This window comes from Sceloporus occidentalis, unplaced genomic scaffold (genome assembly GCF_023333645.1).
Source record: "Sceloporus occidentalis isolate IW3139 unplaced genomic scaffold, rSceOcc1.0.p SCAF_7, whole genome shotgun sequence".
NCBI classification, from domain to species: domain Eukaryota; kingdom Metazoa; phylum Chordata; class Lepidosauria; order Squamata; family Phrynosomatidae; genus Sceloporus; species Sceloporus occidentalis.
The window spans coordinates 10,062,740-10,079,893 of NW_028316987.1; the positions used below are offsets into that span (position 1 = coordinate 10,062,740).

General features: G+C 41.8%; 1 protein-coding gene across 1 annotated transcript in view; it reads right to left on the reverse strand.

Annotated features, from left to right (window-relative positions):
* Nucleotides 1-1,874: 1,874 nt before the first annotated feature.
* Nucleotides 1,875-17,154, reverse strand: part of IGFBP4 (insulin like growth factor binding protein 4) — a 55,942-nt gene continuing 40,662 nt past the window's right edge. Inside the window, exons 2-4 of the mRNA XM_089531866.1 lie at nt 8,835-9,001; nt 6,459-6,593; nt 1,875-4,378 (exon numbers count right to left, since the gene is read on the reverse strand). Of these exons, the coding sequence (XP_089387992.1) occupies nt 4,244-4,378; nt 6,459-6,593; nt 8,835-9,001 (437 nt within the window). The 3' untranslated portion in view covers nt 1,875-4,243. The remainder of the gene's footprint in view (nt 4,379-6,458; nt 6,594-8,834; nt 9,002-17,154) is intronic.

Genomic DNA, 17,154 nt, shown 5'->3' on the forward strand with positions numbered 1-17,154 from the left:
CTGAGGCTGAGTGTAACCATTTGTAAATAGCTTTTCCAAGAAATGCTCAGATTAAGGAAAGTACAAGAATCATAACATTTTTAAAACTTCAAAAAAAAATAGGAGTAATACAATTTAAAACATTACAACCAATGTTTTTGCACTGTATGGAAAGGCCTGGAAGAAAAAAGGCAGTCACCACCAGAAAGATAAAACAACATAGACCAGCCCCTTAGTTGTACCATTAACATATGGTACCATTAACATATAGTGTTGCACATTCAGACCCATCTGGGCTGTACACAGCAGACGAATAATTGCTGTATGTTTGTTATGTTGGTATAGAAAAGTGTGTGCGTTGGAGGCTGCCAGTGCGTTTCTAAACAAGTAAGCCCCATTGAGTTCAATGCACTTTACTCCCCGGAAACAAGTACAAGATCATAGCCTAAAAGACTTATTTCAGTAATCAATAAGAAATACTGTAAGGGTAAGGTACACTACCCTAAACTACAAAATGTCAACACCAATATGCATGATTAATCTGGCATGATAAAACCAGAGATGTTACATGCCAACATGGAGATGTGTAGGTACAAGAGACCTATGTGGAGCATGCTGCAATTCACACCAACCAGCTAAATTAAGAGTATTTAGATTTAGAAGATTGGAAGAGTAAAGCTACATAGTCAGTAGAATCACATACCTTCTACTGAACTGTACCACTCCAGAACGTAGAACAGAGATGGGGACCCTTTGGATCTCCAGATGTTTTGGACTTCAAATCCCAGAAGCCCCAGCCAGCATGGCCAAGGATAGTCAAAGATTATGAGAATTATACTGTAGTCCAAAATTTTCTCATGGGAGATGGATTCCCTTTACTCTAAGGATAGAAGAGTTATGGGCCTCCAAATGTTCTTTGAATGTGACTTCCAGCATCCCTCACATTAGCTATGCTATCTAGGAGCTGATAGGATTGGCAGTCCATGAGGGGTGGTGCTTTTCAATTTCCAAACATATATTTAATATTCCTTCCAATTCCCACTCACCCATGCAAATGTTTCTCAGCTTTTATGGTGATACGTAGAAATAACAGATTTAAAATTAATTCTAACTATACTGGCATCAGCATGGATTTGTTCTGAGTTTTTGGAAAACTCTATTCCATAAATTCCTGAAAGGCTCTTTAAAAAACGTGTGGGCTGAAGATATTACTTTAGTAACAAAATTAACAATTTTGTCTACTTAGATGTTATTTTAAAGAGCAACTCTTATCCTAGGATTCAACAGCTAGGAAGGGATAGAGGTTGGGAGACATATATTCCTACTGGTGTAAAGGGGTCCTGCTGGTGCAGGAGGAGCATTCTCCCTTAAGGCCACATTTATAACTGTGGAATGTGTTCAGATCCAAGGACCCTTCTTTCTCTGAAAAGGCTCTGGACCGAGCTTCGAAACATTACTATTTGGGGACTATAATTCCCAAATTCCCTCAGCAAGTATGCCTGTGGCTGGTGAATTCTGGGAGTCACACCATCAAAAAAGTAACATTTTGTGCACTACAACAGCCACAGGATCAGATCTCCTAAACCATATGTAGTTAACCCTCCCTCCCCTTGAAATCAATTCGGGAAAATGTAATGACCAGCATCACAAGAAGAAAAAAATCTTCCCTCAAATCACCCTGTCTTGCTGGAGTCAGCCAGATTCTTGGAGGAGGAGGAAGATTTAAGATAAAATTTGAACTTCTGCCCATCTTTGCATTATAAATTATTGAGTGTTTCTTTTCCTTTTGTTCCTTTTCCATCTGTTGTTTGTTCTTTTTATTGTTCAAATGTTTCTTTCCACTAAGGCTTTGTTGCTACTATATCATGACATATTGGGGGGGGGGGCTTGTAACATATCTTATTGTTTGCAATGTTTCCTGTAATATTAGAATAATATATATATATATATATTTTAAAAAACTGCATTTAATACTCTACTTCAGAGGGAAGGACTTTAGTTGAGATTTTTGCCTCTTTTTAACATGAGGATCATCTTCTTATATGGGACAACATTCACACAAGTGATTTCTAGCACTTGCAGTCTCAGAGGGAAGTAGTCTAGCAAGAGCTGCAGCACCCCATGACTCTATTAATCTGGCAGTGATGCCAGTCTTCTAGAGAACACAGGAACTGGTTAATGGGAAGACACTGCCACTGGAACAGATACTTCAGAGCCCTTTTTTAAACCTTGCGTGTCTGATATTATGCTATGAAGAGAACTGCTTGACCAAAGAGTGGGCAGAGTGTGACCCTGGAGCTGCATTTGACCCGCAAGGCTGGGTTTTGTGGCCTATGGTACCACCACATTTGCCAAACCACCTCTCCAAAAAGATGAACAGCCTCTCCTAGAAGTCTCCTGGAACAGCAGTTCACCTTTTAAATAGGTTGTATTGTTGTCATCCCCCAGCATTGTTTAATATCAAAAATACATTTTTTTTCAAAACCAAAAGTGAATATCTGCACACCTCTGGAGGGTTTTTTTAGGGGGTGGGGTGCTATTTTTGGCAATCCGTGTAGCCTCTGGACTCTCCCTAGGATAGAAAATTGGTTCCCAGATCTGGCACATTTGGCCTGAAATAGAGATAGTTCCACTGGCCAATAGCAGCCATTTCATTTTGAAAAGCAAGGGATTTGTGTCTGATGTTGCTACCTCTCACGTTCATATAACTAGAATGATTAAATATTCTTAAATGCTGCTTATTGGAGAAAAGCTGACTTGTTATACTGTGGATGGTAAACTCTATGGCTTGGGCCATAAAGAGGGCACATACATAAAGTATGTATGTGCACTCCAAGTACTTTAGTTTTAAGGCTGGCATGAAACTACAGCTGTCCCAAAAGTTGTTCCTTATTGGGGCTCCATGTACTCTGCTCTTAGAGAGAAAGGAGAAAGCAAATTTCAGTACTGGGTAGAGCTAATGACCACCTTTTATATAAAGTAAACAAATTAAGCCATTTCTGCATATGCTTTTCTTATTTTATTTAATGCTGCAGGTTATGGGGAAGGACAAAGTGCTAACAGCCCAATCACAAAACTCTTGCTTACCTCCCCAACCTAGTTTCTGAAATATCAGCCGTCACTGTTCTCACAATTTCAAACCCATCATCACAGCCTGAAACTCTAGAAATTTACTGTTCTTTTTAAAAAACTGTACACCCAAAACTGAACCGAACAACATTCCTCCAAATAAATTCCCCACTGGTTGCAGTGGGGCAGAATATTACGCAGATTATACACTAGAAATTTGTTTGTTTTTTCTTACTGATTTTCTTTTAATGAAAATGATAATTCTGAAATCTGTTCATACTAACCTAGTTTTAGTATCTGTATTTCCCTACCGATGCATTCACTCCCATTCTTTCCTCTGTATTTTGTGTATTTTGCATTTCGTGCATTTTGGTTGTCCCAATAAAGGTATCACTGTTTTGTGGATTTTGGATATTATTTTTCTTTGCTATATGGCCAACTCGGGTACTCCTGGATAGGTTTCCTCTGACTGTGAATCTTGCATCCTAATCCAGAGATGTGGAACCCAAAGTAGGTTATGTTTGCTCTTTTGCTCTGGAAGGTACACTATTTACATGTTCAAAATCACTCTTATGGCTTCACATGTTCCAGGGCTGAGCAATGCCCAGCACTGAAAATAAGCTCCAAGTCTGAATTCAAGTGAGATTGTTTCTTCCCACCATCATGGAAGTGTTCAAGCAATGTTTTGCCTATTTGGTTTTCTTTGCATGGAGCCCCACAAAAGGGTGAGGCAGAGCATATCTGTCACCTGTTCCTCTTTTTTGTTTCCCTTTAGCAAAAACTCTTAAAGAAGAAGCAATTCTGCTGTGGCTTGTACTGAAAGCAAAAGCAGATTTACCTGGGGAAACATTCATTCAGTCCATCAGATTACTTAAAGCTTGTAGATTTTTGTGTGTGCGGAGGTTTCATTATCAGTGGTCACTGAAAAGGAATGTAAGCTACAGAGTCTGCATAGGTACCAAATTAAACACCAGTTGGGAGCTGGATAGGCCACATCATGGTTGGATTAATGCAGTTAAAGTTTGTATGGAGGGTTGCTGATGTTACTGCAGTTAAAATTCCCCCCTCAGGGAAAAAAAAAATAAGTATCATGGTAATATCCCCATTTGCATTCCATCTGCTCATCAAACAGCACCATTTGTTTCCTTGGCACTTCATCAAGGAAAGCTTCAGTGTCCACTTCACTTTAACGGAGTCACTCTTGCACTGCATCTGCAGGTTGGTGGCAATCCAGCTCTCCCTTCATCTCCACACTTCCTGGCAACTTGACCCCAGTTTTCCGATCCACGCACCAACATTTCCCTCGTTGCCCATCCAATGCTGGGTGACACTGAAGAAGAAAAACAGATGGACAACTCATTACCAGGATAGCAAATCTGCTTCTTCCCCAGTATCTACTGGAGGCGAAATGAGTATGAGCAAAGACTATCTCAAGCTAGCTCGCAAAATGTCAAATAGCTGCTGAAATAAATCTGTTAGTCTTAAAGGTGCCATGAAACTTCATTCTTCCTCCACTTCATTTTCTTCTTTCTTTACTGATTTCTTTGTTATGGCAGCTATTTTATTATAACAAAATATTAAATATGGCATTAATAGCTTAGGGCAGTAGTTTAACCTTCATACACCAAAACTACAATATATTCATTGTAGTCACCTAGGGTCATGTTCTGTTGCAGAATGCATATACTGTACAACTAAAAGCCCAAAATTTTCACCAATGGTTCTGCCAACCAGGGCTTGTGGGAGTTGTCATCCAAGAACATCAAGAGAGCTACGTGTTTCTCACCCACATCTACAGTGTTGGCATTCTAATGCATTGTTACTTGAAAAGGTGTAAATAGTATCCCCGTGTTTCTGCTATTTGGCATTTATAGTTTTAAAACTCCAATAAATTTCTGGAAAAAAATTGTACAAACATATCTTTCTTTCAACTGATTAGGATCATCTATCTTGTCTATATTAAGCTTCAGTTTGTTTCCTGATATCCAGTTCATTATTGACTATGCATGAAAAGAAAATTCAAAGATTGAAGTGGAAGGGATGAGATGGTTTTCTCAAGTGTCTGATCCTCCATCCCCTTCCTCATTTTTCTCCCAGTCCTCAAACAGACCCAAGCACAGCATCATCACCTGATTGTGTATTGTGCTTTGATTGTGTACTGCTTAGGGTTGCCATATGCCAGTCCCTCATATCTGGGCATCAAGTTTGCATATGATGCAAATTATTATAGTTATGTATGCAGGCCCATAGCTAGGCCTTTAGAGACCCTGGGGCAGAAAGTAGCGCTTGGTATGGAGGAGCATTCGCACTCTCTCAAGTCCTACTGCACGCGGCAGTGCCATCTTGGCACGCTGCCATTTGGGGGCCCCTTTGGCTGAGGGCCCCAGGGTGGTGCTCCGGGTGCCCCAGCCTAGTTACGGGCCTGTATGTATATTATTTATTTGCATTCTGATAATGCAGATTGAACACCTTACTGCACTTTTTCTACCATTATGTTTCAGCGTCAGCACCAGTAAAAGGTAAGAGCTAGTGTGAAGAGAGGGAGGCTTCCAAGCAGCCCCCAAGAGTAAAAAGGGACTCTCTTTACTCTTTCAAAGCTGTTTGGAAGCAAAGTTCCACCATGCTGCCAAGCCCTAGGCTCAAGCCTCTGACACAATCATCACACAACACGAGACCATCTCTGGTCACCTCCTTTCCCTCCTTCTGGGCCTGTCAGGGGAGGGGGGGAGGGAATGGAAGAGTAAGGTGGCTATGCTACACCTGTGCAGTAACAAACACAACTTGAAGGATGGGATGAAGCTCCTGCCAGTGCCAGTCTTCTTACTTGATTTCCTGCTTCATCGCCACTGCCACATTTTAACCTACCCATTGGCCTGTGAAGAAGTAGAAATCTAGGATTTATTGCTTCAACTGGTCCAACACACCAGGACATTTTTTAGTCCCTGATCTGCGAGCACCTGACTGAGGCTCATGCAACACTGGCTCCAGCAGCTATGAACAGGTGACCATCCTCTCTTGACTCCTTCCCACACCCTACAGAGCTAGGCTGATGGGAGGGGAGGGCTATGGATAGCCAAGCAAGGCTGTCAACAGCTATTTGATAGCCATCTTCCTTGCTTTGCTTACCACCCCCCCCTTTCTGTGGGAAAGGCAAGAAAAAGGTGAGTGTGGAGGGGAGACTTTCTCCTCCCTGTAGGATTTCAAAGATGTTCTGCCTCAAGGAGAAACTTGTTTAAATTACTCATTCTACCCTGCTGAGCGAAGAATTTAAGCAAGTGCACCCTTATTACTGACAACTAGGGGTTTAATGAATCAATGAATTATAGTAAAGATGAGCAAACAGTGAGCAGACTGCTTAAAATTGAAGGCCACTCATCCTTGCCATAGGGAGACCAGAACTCCAGTGTTACCTGTTTGGGGTGGAAGTTCCCATTGCGATCACAGTTGGGGATGGGGATTAGGTACAGATCCTCATGGGTTCGGGTTTGGGATGCTGCTAACCTATCCAGTGCTCTCTGAAGTTCACTTTGACATGAGCCTTGGACCTGTTGACAAAACAGCAGAAGAAGTGAAGTTCAAATGTAGTGACAAGAATCAGCATGAAGGCAGTGAGAAGTTCCGAACCCATTCCATCATCCCCATTTGAAGAGAAAGATCAGTCTTTAGCGCTATGGCTTGAGTGACAGACAACTGAACCTCACCCCTGGGGTTTGTTTGTTTTTCACCATCATAGCGTAGACATGAGAGAGACCGCAAAGCAACAAACAGTTCCTGCTCCCTGTCTAACTTAAAAGTTAAACTGTGCTGCCAGTGAAGTGAAAGTAATTGCTTAGATTAAGTCAGAGGTAGGCAACTGTGCAACATGAATTTTGTGCATTTAGGTTGGCTCTTTAATGGTATCACTGTTTAGTGGATTTTGAATGTTACTGTAACTTCCAGACATTGGTGGACCACAACTCCTGTAATCCCTTATCATTTATTATGTTGTGTTGGGCTGTTGGAAGTTTCAGTCCAACAATATTGGCAGGGGCACAGTTGCTTACTCTGGGTTTAGGTGATCATCTTTTTGAAACAAGGCCAACATGGTTTTAAACCAGAGCTGAGGATCCATTGGCTCCCCAGAGGTTTTGGACTACAAATGCCATGGTTCCTTACCATTGATTTACAACATCTGATAGTTGAACCCTAAAACATCTGGAAGGCCAGAAGTTCCCAACCTCTCTCCTAAACAAATTGTGATCCACAATATTGAGTACAACCTACCAGATATGTATGGTAAAATACATGACCTAGGTAAGGAGTAGGCACTTGGAGAGAGGTTGAGGGCCATTCCCCCACCCCATCTATCCTCACTGCTGGATTTTAGCACTCCAGAAATAATGTTAAATCACTTCTGGATGCCATTTTGGCCATTTTTCAGACATTGGCCTGAATATCTGGTGGAAAGAGCTAGGGCCCTCTGGGGAGTAAGAGAAGTAAACCACCACATTTGTAGCTGGTTTGGGGTGTATTTGGCTGGTTTCATATGAAAACTGCCCAAAAAGCAGTGCAAAAATAAGATAGGAGGGTTAATGGGGTCACACTTTAAAGTACCAAATGGCACACTTTGCCTAGCCTGTCCTAGATAAACTTCATCTTTTTAATGCCTTCATAGAATTGGGGGCAAAACAGATTTCTCACAAACCTGGCAGAGCTTGATGTGAATACAATATGGCTGTTGAACTATGTTCTACTTGGCAGGCTACAGTAAGCTTTTTGATCTGGTCTAAACCAAACCATGTTGCTATGCTGCAACAAGGAGAAAGCTTGCATCTAACTAAAGTTCTGGTTTCTGGAGCACAGGTTCCAATGCATACTCATTGTCAAATTTCTCCTTCAGTCCCATTCAATGGCATTTACCAGTAGAATACTGCATCTTGGTGGTACAATTACCTTCTCTTTGTGGTAGATATATGCAGTAAAATACTACTCCTGGTTAATGAAATCATTTTTTCTGTATTGTCCAGTCCATTTTACCAATTACTAATATGTTTCTCTGCAATCACTGCATGTTTAAATAGTTACAAATGATCTGGGCAGAGTATTGGAAAGTTTTTTGAAGGAGGAACTACAACATTCAGAATTACTCAGCCAGCACAGCAAATTACCCTGCTGGCTGAGGGCAGCGGCATCCCATACCAGGATGTCAACCGATACAGGAAGGCATGGGGGGGGGCTTCAGGGTGGAGCCAAAAGGGCCCTCTCCCACCCTGTCCCATGTGGCTTTACTCAGAAGTCAAGCCGTGTGGGGCAGGGACAGGAGGGCACTCACCTGGGTTGCCCCCCTGTGTGATATTACCCGATGTGGTCCGCACACACACACACACACCTCCCTAATAATGCTACTGGCTGAGGGATTCTGAGATGTGTAGTCCAAAAGATTATTCATCATCATCATCACCATCATCATAATCTTTTCCAGGCTGTGTGTTGGAGACTCTTCATTGCTTCATTCAAAGGGTACTGAAGAGAAATGTCTGACATACAGTAAAGTATTCTCAACCAAGCTAGGCGATGCATACTTTGCTCTAGCCAGGGGGGACACTCTTTTTCAAGCAGGAAAGAAGAGGCATGTTGGCCCTCCATATTCTTGAACTCCATTCCCACCAATCCAAAGGGATCATGGGATGGAGTTCAAAAATACTTGGAGGGACAAAAGTTGTCACCTCTGGTTTGAAGGAACAGCAAAATTAGGCAAGAGATAAGGAGATGTCTAGTGTGACTGAAGAGAAACTAGGACACCTTACCACTGGCCGGGTGTCCTCCCGGACAGGTGGGTTCCCGCTGTTCCTCATCTTGACGCCATTGTTTATCCGCTCACGTGCTCTTGCTTGCTGCTTCTGGATGCATTTTCTGTCATGGCTGCTGCAGGGGCTGAAGTTGTTGGTATGAGGGGGTTCAACTTCCTCCATTTCTAAAGAGGAACAAAACCACAGGAGCATGAAAAGTGGGATTGTTTTGTGAGGCTGCAAGCAGGAATCTTCAGATATTTTTTTAAATACATGATTTACTACAATGATTGTATGCTTATAATGACTTATTACAAGGGCTTCCTTCAGCAATTCCCAAATGCTCCTGCTTCTGCTCTGGGCAGAACTTGGAAATGTTTCTTTTAATGTTAGTCTGTTAGCCATCTTTTGGGAGAAGACTGCTTTTCAAAAAAAGATCAAAACATTACAGCTGAGATTCTACATCACAGTCTACATTTCATAACTTTACAAAGCTGTACAAATACAATGAAAACCTGTTAATGAGTTGTAAAGATGTGCATCAGCAAGAGTGTACAGACGTGCATCAGGCACTCCTGATGAGCATCAGGGACTTATGATACTCACTGGGCAATTCTCATGCACATTGGGTCCTTCTTGTTGTCACTGGGGATTTCCGATGTGCATCATATTGTTCTGATGTACATTGGGCAGTTCTGATGCACATTGGGTGGTTCTGATGCATATCAGGCACTCCCATTATGCTCTGGCATTTCCTGACCGGTGTCTGGATACACATCTGGATGCCCATTGCACAATGCAGCTGTGGCGTATCACTCACTCCACTAGCTACCGTTGCTGAATGGAACCCTGTACATTGTAACATCATGGCAGCCCCAAGGTGTATGTAGACATTGCAAGACTTCTCCATTCTATTTCCTGCACATGTAAGTCCACTTACAAAGACGTATGTGCCGAGGTGGTGCTTAATAACATGTTAATAACATGCTGCTTCTTCATTTTAAAAAAAGAAAATAAATTTAAAACACAAAAATGCCTCCCGATATTAATAACATATTAAAGTAACAAGCAGTGTTAACTTGCTACTCAAAATATGCATGTTATTTGCATTATAACACTAACCATGACAGCATGCAAGGCATGAAAAGCCTAAATTCTGTTGGTTAGTCCCAGCTGGAGCAGACCTGCTGAATAATGACTCAACTTTTGTGTCAATTCCACTGATTATATAGGTCTGCTCTACCTGGCACTAATGAAAAGCTAGAGTGAAAACTGTGCAGCCCTCCAGATGTTGTTGGACTGCAACTTCCAGCAACTCTAGCCAGCATAACTAATGTTCAGGAATTCTGAGTCTAGCAACATCTGGAAAGCCATGTGATTCCTACCCTTGACCATAAGGATTTGGGCCCTAATGCAAAACAAATGAGGGACTCTGTTTTAATGAGTTATTTCCAAGCTCTGTCCCTTGGTTTGATAAAATGCACTGCTCACACTGATCTTCATCAGATAAGTGTGTGGACTGGCTGGTCCTGTGTTTCGACTAAAGAAGTGCACAGGATCAGGCTCTTGCTTTTGGTTGGGCCTATCTGAGACCTTACTGGAAGTCAGAATATGAGAAAGAATACAGGAACCACAAATATAAATACATGACAAAACTTTGCTTCTGCATCTCTGTACTTAAGATTTGAGCATCTCTGTACTTTAAATTTAGCCCAAGCAGGTGTCACTTGATGATGTTTTGTAAAGTTGACAAAAGCTCCCAACTTTTTAAAAGCCTTGCTCCTGTGCCTTGAAGGCTCAAACTTAAATGTGCTGCTAATTGTGCATCCCACTGATAAAAATGGAAACCAACATCTAGTTTCCCTCATGCCTCCTGGAATCTCTACTGATACCCATATTGTGATATTTTCCCTGCTTCATACCAAAAGCAACTACAAATTGTGTGAGTCAACATGTACAAAAGGCTATGCCATCCTGATAAGAGGAAGATTAACTAGTGATTAAATGGAGAAAAAAAAAAGGGAAAGCTACATATGAAGTTGTCAGGTCAGGTGGTGGATAGACGTCACATTTAATTTAGTTTGAAAGTTAGAATAGCCTTAACACATTGGAAGATAGGAAGAGAATTCAGAAAAACCTTGATAAACTAGAAAATAGGGCTGAAACTAATAGAGTGAAGTTCAACAAAGACAAATGCAAACTTCTAAATTCTACAAAAGCCAGATGCACAGGTATAGTAAGGAGGATACTTGGCTTATCAGTAGTGCATGTGAAAATGAGTTTGGGATTACTGTTGTTACTAAATTGAACATGAACCAGAAGTGTTGTGCTGCAGCAAAGAAGGCCAATAATATTTTAGCCTGCATTAATAGAAGTATTGTTTTCAAGCAGATGGATGGAACAGTCCCACTGCTGCCCTAGAGGGCTAAACCAGATCTAATGGATTGAACTTACAGGCGAGTGGATTTCAACTGAACATTAAAAGCAACATTTTGATGGTAAGAGTGGTTTGACAATGGAAGCAATTACTGAGGTGCTAAACAAACTGCCCCTTTCAGTGATGGATCAGGGCTGTGACAACTACATGACACAGCTCCGATCTGGCATTTCCATGGCACAAAAAGGAGCCGCAAAAAGTGGCTCCTTTTTGCGCCGTGGAAAGGGTGCCTTTGCTGCCACTGGTGCTCCTTTTGGCACTGTGTCATCTGGATGCAGCGCCAAAGGAGCACCATGGTGCCACATGGGAGCACAGTATGATGGCAGCGTCAGGACATGTGTCATGTGGATGCCATGCCCCCACTCTGCCCTGAGGCCAGCATTTATCACCTGTCTGTCAAGGCTGTTAGACAGGTGGTATTGTCTCCTTTTCTGAATGTCTTCAAAAAGAGGCTGGACAGCTATCTCTGGGGATGTTCTAACTCGTTGGCAGTGGAAATATGAAGGGGGCAGTGAGAGAAAGGGGGCAGAAGCATTTCCCAAGGGCTTTTGCAGGACACATTGCAAATGGATTCTTATCCTGTTGTGTGTCCCCCCCCCCCCCACTCTATTGCCTTTAATGGATCAATATGCTAATTGACAACCCGGTGTTTTGCTCTTGCCCTTTAAAACAAATCTGACAAGAGAGGCAGTCACTTTCCCTTCCTACCCTTGTCTGATCATTTTGTCTGTCCTCTCTCTCACCTGCTGTAATTAGTTATGTTCTGCACAGTCAGTGGAGGAAATGGATGGGGATTAGAGCCTGAAGAAGCTATAATGTTGTTTGCTAATCAGTTGTTTTAAGGCAGGGTGGAGAAAGTACAGTCCTCCAGATGTGACAGGATTGCAACACCCATCAGGCCTAGCTAGCATAGCCTATGTGAGGGCTGTTGGGAGTTTCATCCCAGCCACATCTGGAGGGCTGCATCTGGCCCACCCTTATTTGAGGGAACAGGGCATATTTCCATATTGTTACTTGGCAATACTCAGAGCAAGCTGAGGAAGGGGGCTGCATTTGAGTAGCATTTTGATCTGATGAAGTGTGATGGAAACCACAAAAGCTTGTGCCAAATAAAAGTTATTCCTCTTTAAGACATCCCAAGACTCGGTTGTTTTAACTTACTACAGTATTTGTTTCTCTGTTAAACCACAACTGTCTAAAGACCCATATGCTTGAAATTTTTTCTGCCTTTTATTGCAAAGCAAAATGACAATTTGTTTCTCATAAGCTACTGTGTTTCCAGCCCGCATCCCTCAAGCACAATGCTTCTGTTCTCCCTTCTGTGAATAGGGGTAGTCATCTCTCAGGAAAGCACTCTAAAGAGAAACGATGAGTTGTTCTTTACTTGTCAAAAGAGAGGAAGCTGGACTCCAAGCCTTCTTGGAATTCATAGAAACCTAGCCCTATGATTCTACATGTGGGCAGATTGCGTTATCCCACAGTGAAGGGATTCTGTCCTTTATTGAGACTATATATGTGTTCCTTGCAGTGATAACAGCTTCCAGAGATAATCTCTCCTCATATTTGTCTTCAAATGCTTGAGTGGGAAGACAAAGGCACAATACACATGCTCTAGGGCTATTAAACTTATATGTTCCATTGTGGGTAAATGAAACGGGAGCTGGCCCTGTGTCCTGGCACAAATTAAAGCTTGTAGCGGATGTGTGGCCAGTAAATTGGGCCACAAAAGTGTCCCCCTCCCAAAACCAATTCTTAGCTGGCCCACACACAAGGCTTTCGTGGTTTGCCCCAACTTCCCTCTCCTCATCCTTTTTTCTTTTCAAACGCCTGCCCAGTTGGCTGGTTCCAGGTTTCCAAAGTATGGCTGTTCTCGTTTTATTCCCTTTTTTTCCAAATGATCTGTGTCCAAGTTTCCATGAATTTATGTACAACTTTGGACTGGTTTCATAAGCTGACAAACAACAGAGATGCAGCTTGCTTGCTTGCCTGCTTCCAGAGCAAGACAAAATGATTTTCTCTATAGGTGAAACCTCCCCCTCTCCCTCAACTTCATCTAAAAAGAAAACCTCACAAACTGCAAGAGAAATAATCTGCTTTATTTACAAAAAAAGTACCCATTTTATATGCATAACAAGTTTTGATTATAAGTCTGCGTAGACTTTTTTGTTCTCCCGGGAGAGTCCTCATATTCATCATGTTTGCATATAACTTTCTTAATCAGGAGTGAGGGCTGTGTAGCCTGATAGATGTTGCGGAACTGCAACACCCAGCAGCCCTGAACATCATAGCCAATTGTAAGTAATGATGGGAAATGAAGTTCAACGGCTTGTGAAAAGTTGCACCCCTGCACTGAACCATGGTTTTGTGTGACATCAGTGACCAATTTGCCCACTCCTCCACTCATCTATGCTCCAGTGCAGCCAAGAAAATCAGTTTAGAAGCTTTTAGACATCTGCTTTAGTTAACAGCAATTAATCATGTCATCTCCTTATTCAGAATTATGGTTAATGTGAGCTATAACTAACTTATACAAGCCACCTTCAGAAACAGTAGTTTAAGTTGGCTTGTTTGAAACTACCCATGCTTCATGTTAACCACAGCTTTCTGCTCTATGTGAAACACTGAATCGTGATTACACAAAATCAAAAAGTCCGAAATGTCTTCTGTTGACTGCGTGGGAGGAGGATAGGGTAATGGAAAGAGAATGAGCATGAGGCTTGCTACAGGTCTTTTCTGCTAGTACTTACTACACTAAAATATGCCTTAGTATGATGCACAAATATGGTTGTTATGCAATTTTTGGTCTCCTTTCAGTGACTTCAAAGAAAAGCTCTTAAGGAAAGCATTATACGGCCTAAATGATGATTGATAACGGCCATTTCTTTGAGCATACGATATGTGTGGTGGTAGCTATGGGCTTTCTCAAACTCCCAGCAGGAACTAAAGGTCCCTTAGGCTGACCAGCAACCACAGATGGCTTTGTTTGCCTGGTAGTAAAATCCTCACACTTCTTTGAGCTCTTTAGAGGAATACCAGGATTTTTTTAAAAAGTTCATAAATAAAGAAACAATAACAAAGTCTCCAGCAACTGAAGCCTCTATGCAAGAAATGAACATTAAAGTCCAGAGCCTATCCCAAGACATCTTTTCAACCAAGGCAAAGAATAAGATGGCACTTCTTCCATTCCAAACACAAAGGCTCACTGCACTAGTCATCAAACAGTTCTTCAACTCTGGGGATGGATGACATCTGAAAGCCACACTTGAAATAAACAGGCTAACTTTGGGGATAACAGGACAAATCCTGCAGCATACAGCTTTGCCCTCCAACCTCACACTGCATGAGGTGGCCACCTCATTCTTCCTAAGGGTTTCGATGATGCTTATTAAGCTCTCCTGGAACTTTAACTGTTGTGCTGATGATGGCTCCAGTTAGGCCCAAGAGGTGCAACCTCACTCACAGGGAGTAACCCCTCAGGAGCATCCCGTAATCCAAGGACTGGGATGGTGCCCACCCTGAAATAGGAGAATGACACTCTCTTCACACTCAGAACAGGGGGATAAAGTACTCCCATTGGGGAATGGGAGATCAGCTCAAAGGGCATGCAGGCCTCTTCCTTCTATCTGCCATCTCTCTCTCGTGGGAAGAAGATCTTGCAGCTGTTTGCCATTTGTACCACTCACTCATATCCCAGTTTGGCTCAGGAGTTGGCCCTGACTAGGCAAATGCACTTCACTGGGAAACTCATGGACAGCAGGGCCCATTTGTAGCATCTTGCTTCCTGAGTTGAAGGACAAGATGTTGCCTTCTTTCTCTTCCATCTACAGAAGCTGGCAAGATGTTAGTTGAACCTCTTGCTTACACTAGTGAGGGACAACATCCTCCATCACACTTGAGACAAAAGGCCAATTTAAGGGGCCAGGAAAGACCATCCCTAGTATATGTACTTCTGTTTCTCAAGTGCAAAGGCTTCAGTCTTGCTAACTCCTTTGCTCCAAGACTGTCAGGATATATCAGTCCCAAATCATTCAGCACCACAAAAAAGCACAAATGCTTCTAGATAAAACTTCTGTTGATCAACCACTATGTCTCAAAGACAGATTCTTATTTTATTGTCTGCCATTTGTAACCAGCCCATCTATTTACTTTCAACACACACATACACACACAATATTTTAAGGAAGAAAGGGCAGCGCTTATCAAATGACATATCAAAGTAGAAGCATTAGCATTCCAGAAACTAACCTAGGAGTTTGTGAACTGCTATGTACATGTCAATTGGCATGGAAAATATATGGTTGTGTCCTGCATGTAGATTTCCACCCCTCTTGTAGCCCCAAGAATCCATCACACCTGTTTTGTTTTAATATGGAAAACTGTACTCTAGTGGGCACAATTCACTTTTAAACCAAGGCACATGACTGTGCACATTTTGTTTTATTAAAAAGAAGAAGAAGAATGAAAAGTAGTAGTTGTAGTAGTAGTAGTAGTAAGTATGTAAGCCTATGGTGGGGGGGAGAAGAGGATTTTGGGTTACTACCAATTTCCATGGTAGGGAGAAGTGTGATCCATAGTAAGTCCCAAGATAGGAGTAATGGAAAACTGGAATATAGACCAATAGTCAGTCCACCCCTGGACAGTAGAAGGAGTTCATTGGTGAAAGTATTAGCAGTGATTAAAAATGGCATCTTAACAATCTAAACATTTACTGAAAGATACTTTTCAAATCCTTATGATTGCAGAAATAAACAGCATCTTTAGACATAATTGGATGTGGATACAGGGGAAACAGAGATTTGCTAATTAAAAATAGATTGCCATGGATTCGCCTGTCTAATTTCTTTGTATTTTGTTCCTGTATTTGCATTCCATCTATTGATAGAATCAGACTCATTTGTGCAGAATTTGACACATTTGTGCAGGATACCTCTTTTGTTCTGTTCAGGAAGTGTCTCCGAAGAGAGTTGCAGAGCCTTCTAGCTGATGTACACAGCCATGAAATGTGCAATGATAATGTCTTAGGATGAGAACCCTATGTAAATACTGTGTATTTATTCAAGAGTCTTTGTTTTCTGTTGGTGGTATTAACTGTTTTTCTTCCCTTAACATGGAAAAGAAGTCTGCTGCCTCCCAACTTTGCCAAATGTTACACTATCTCTGCTAGGTACTTCATCCTAGAGTGACCAGCCGGATCTCAGATGCTATGACTAGACACTAAGTATGGGGTGAGAACTGTGATCCCACTCCTGGATATTGTTGATAATAGCTCCCATCATCCCCAGTTACTGACTGGACAAACATGCTGTCCACCCCACTTCACCCAAGCAAAAGTGATTCAGTATCCCTTCACTTTGTGAGGGTGAGTATCATTCAATGAGTTCAACAGTTCAGTGAGTGAATTATTTTGCCACCATTCCCCATGAGTGTCCTCCATTTTTTGTCTATTAGCATTAAAAGGAATTTTTAAAAGGAAATTAAAAAGGAAAAACTGTGGGTTCATTCCCACCCCACCCCCAGATATTGCTGAACTAAATCTCCCAGCAGTTTTCACAGTAAACTCTATTAGCTGGAACAAAAGTTGCAGTCCAACAACATCTGGAGGGTCACATTCCTTACGTATCGTGTAAAACGAGGACAACTTCCCAGACGGAAATGTGGTCCTCAAGCCAAAAAGAGTTTCCCATGTCTGCCATAACAGAACCGCTCAACTCACACCACTGTCACAATATTTTGGTTTATACACTTGAAGGATGCAGGATGCAGTATTTCCCTGTCAGCATTTCTGTAAAGATGGGTTTCCTGCAAACAGTAAAAGCAAGAATTTTCCTGTTTTGTTTTTAATTTTAAACAGGTATTTTATTTTTATTAGCAAGGGAAGTCAAAAGAAAAATGTAACAAAAA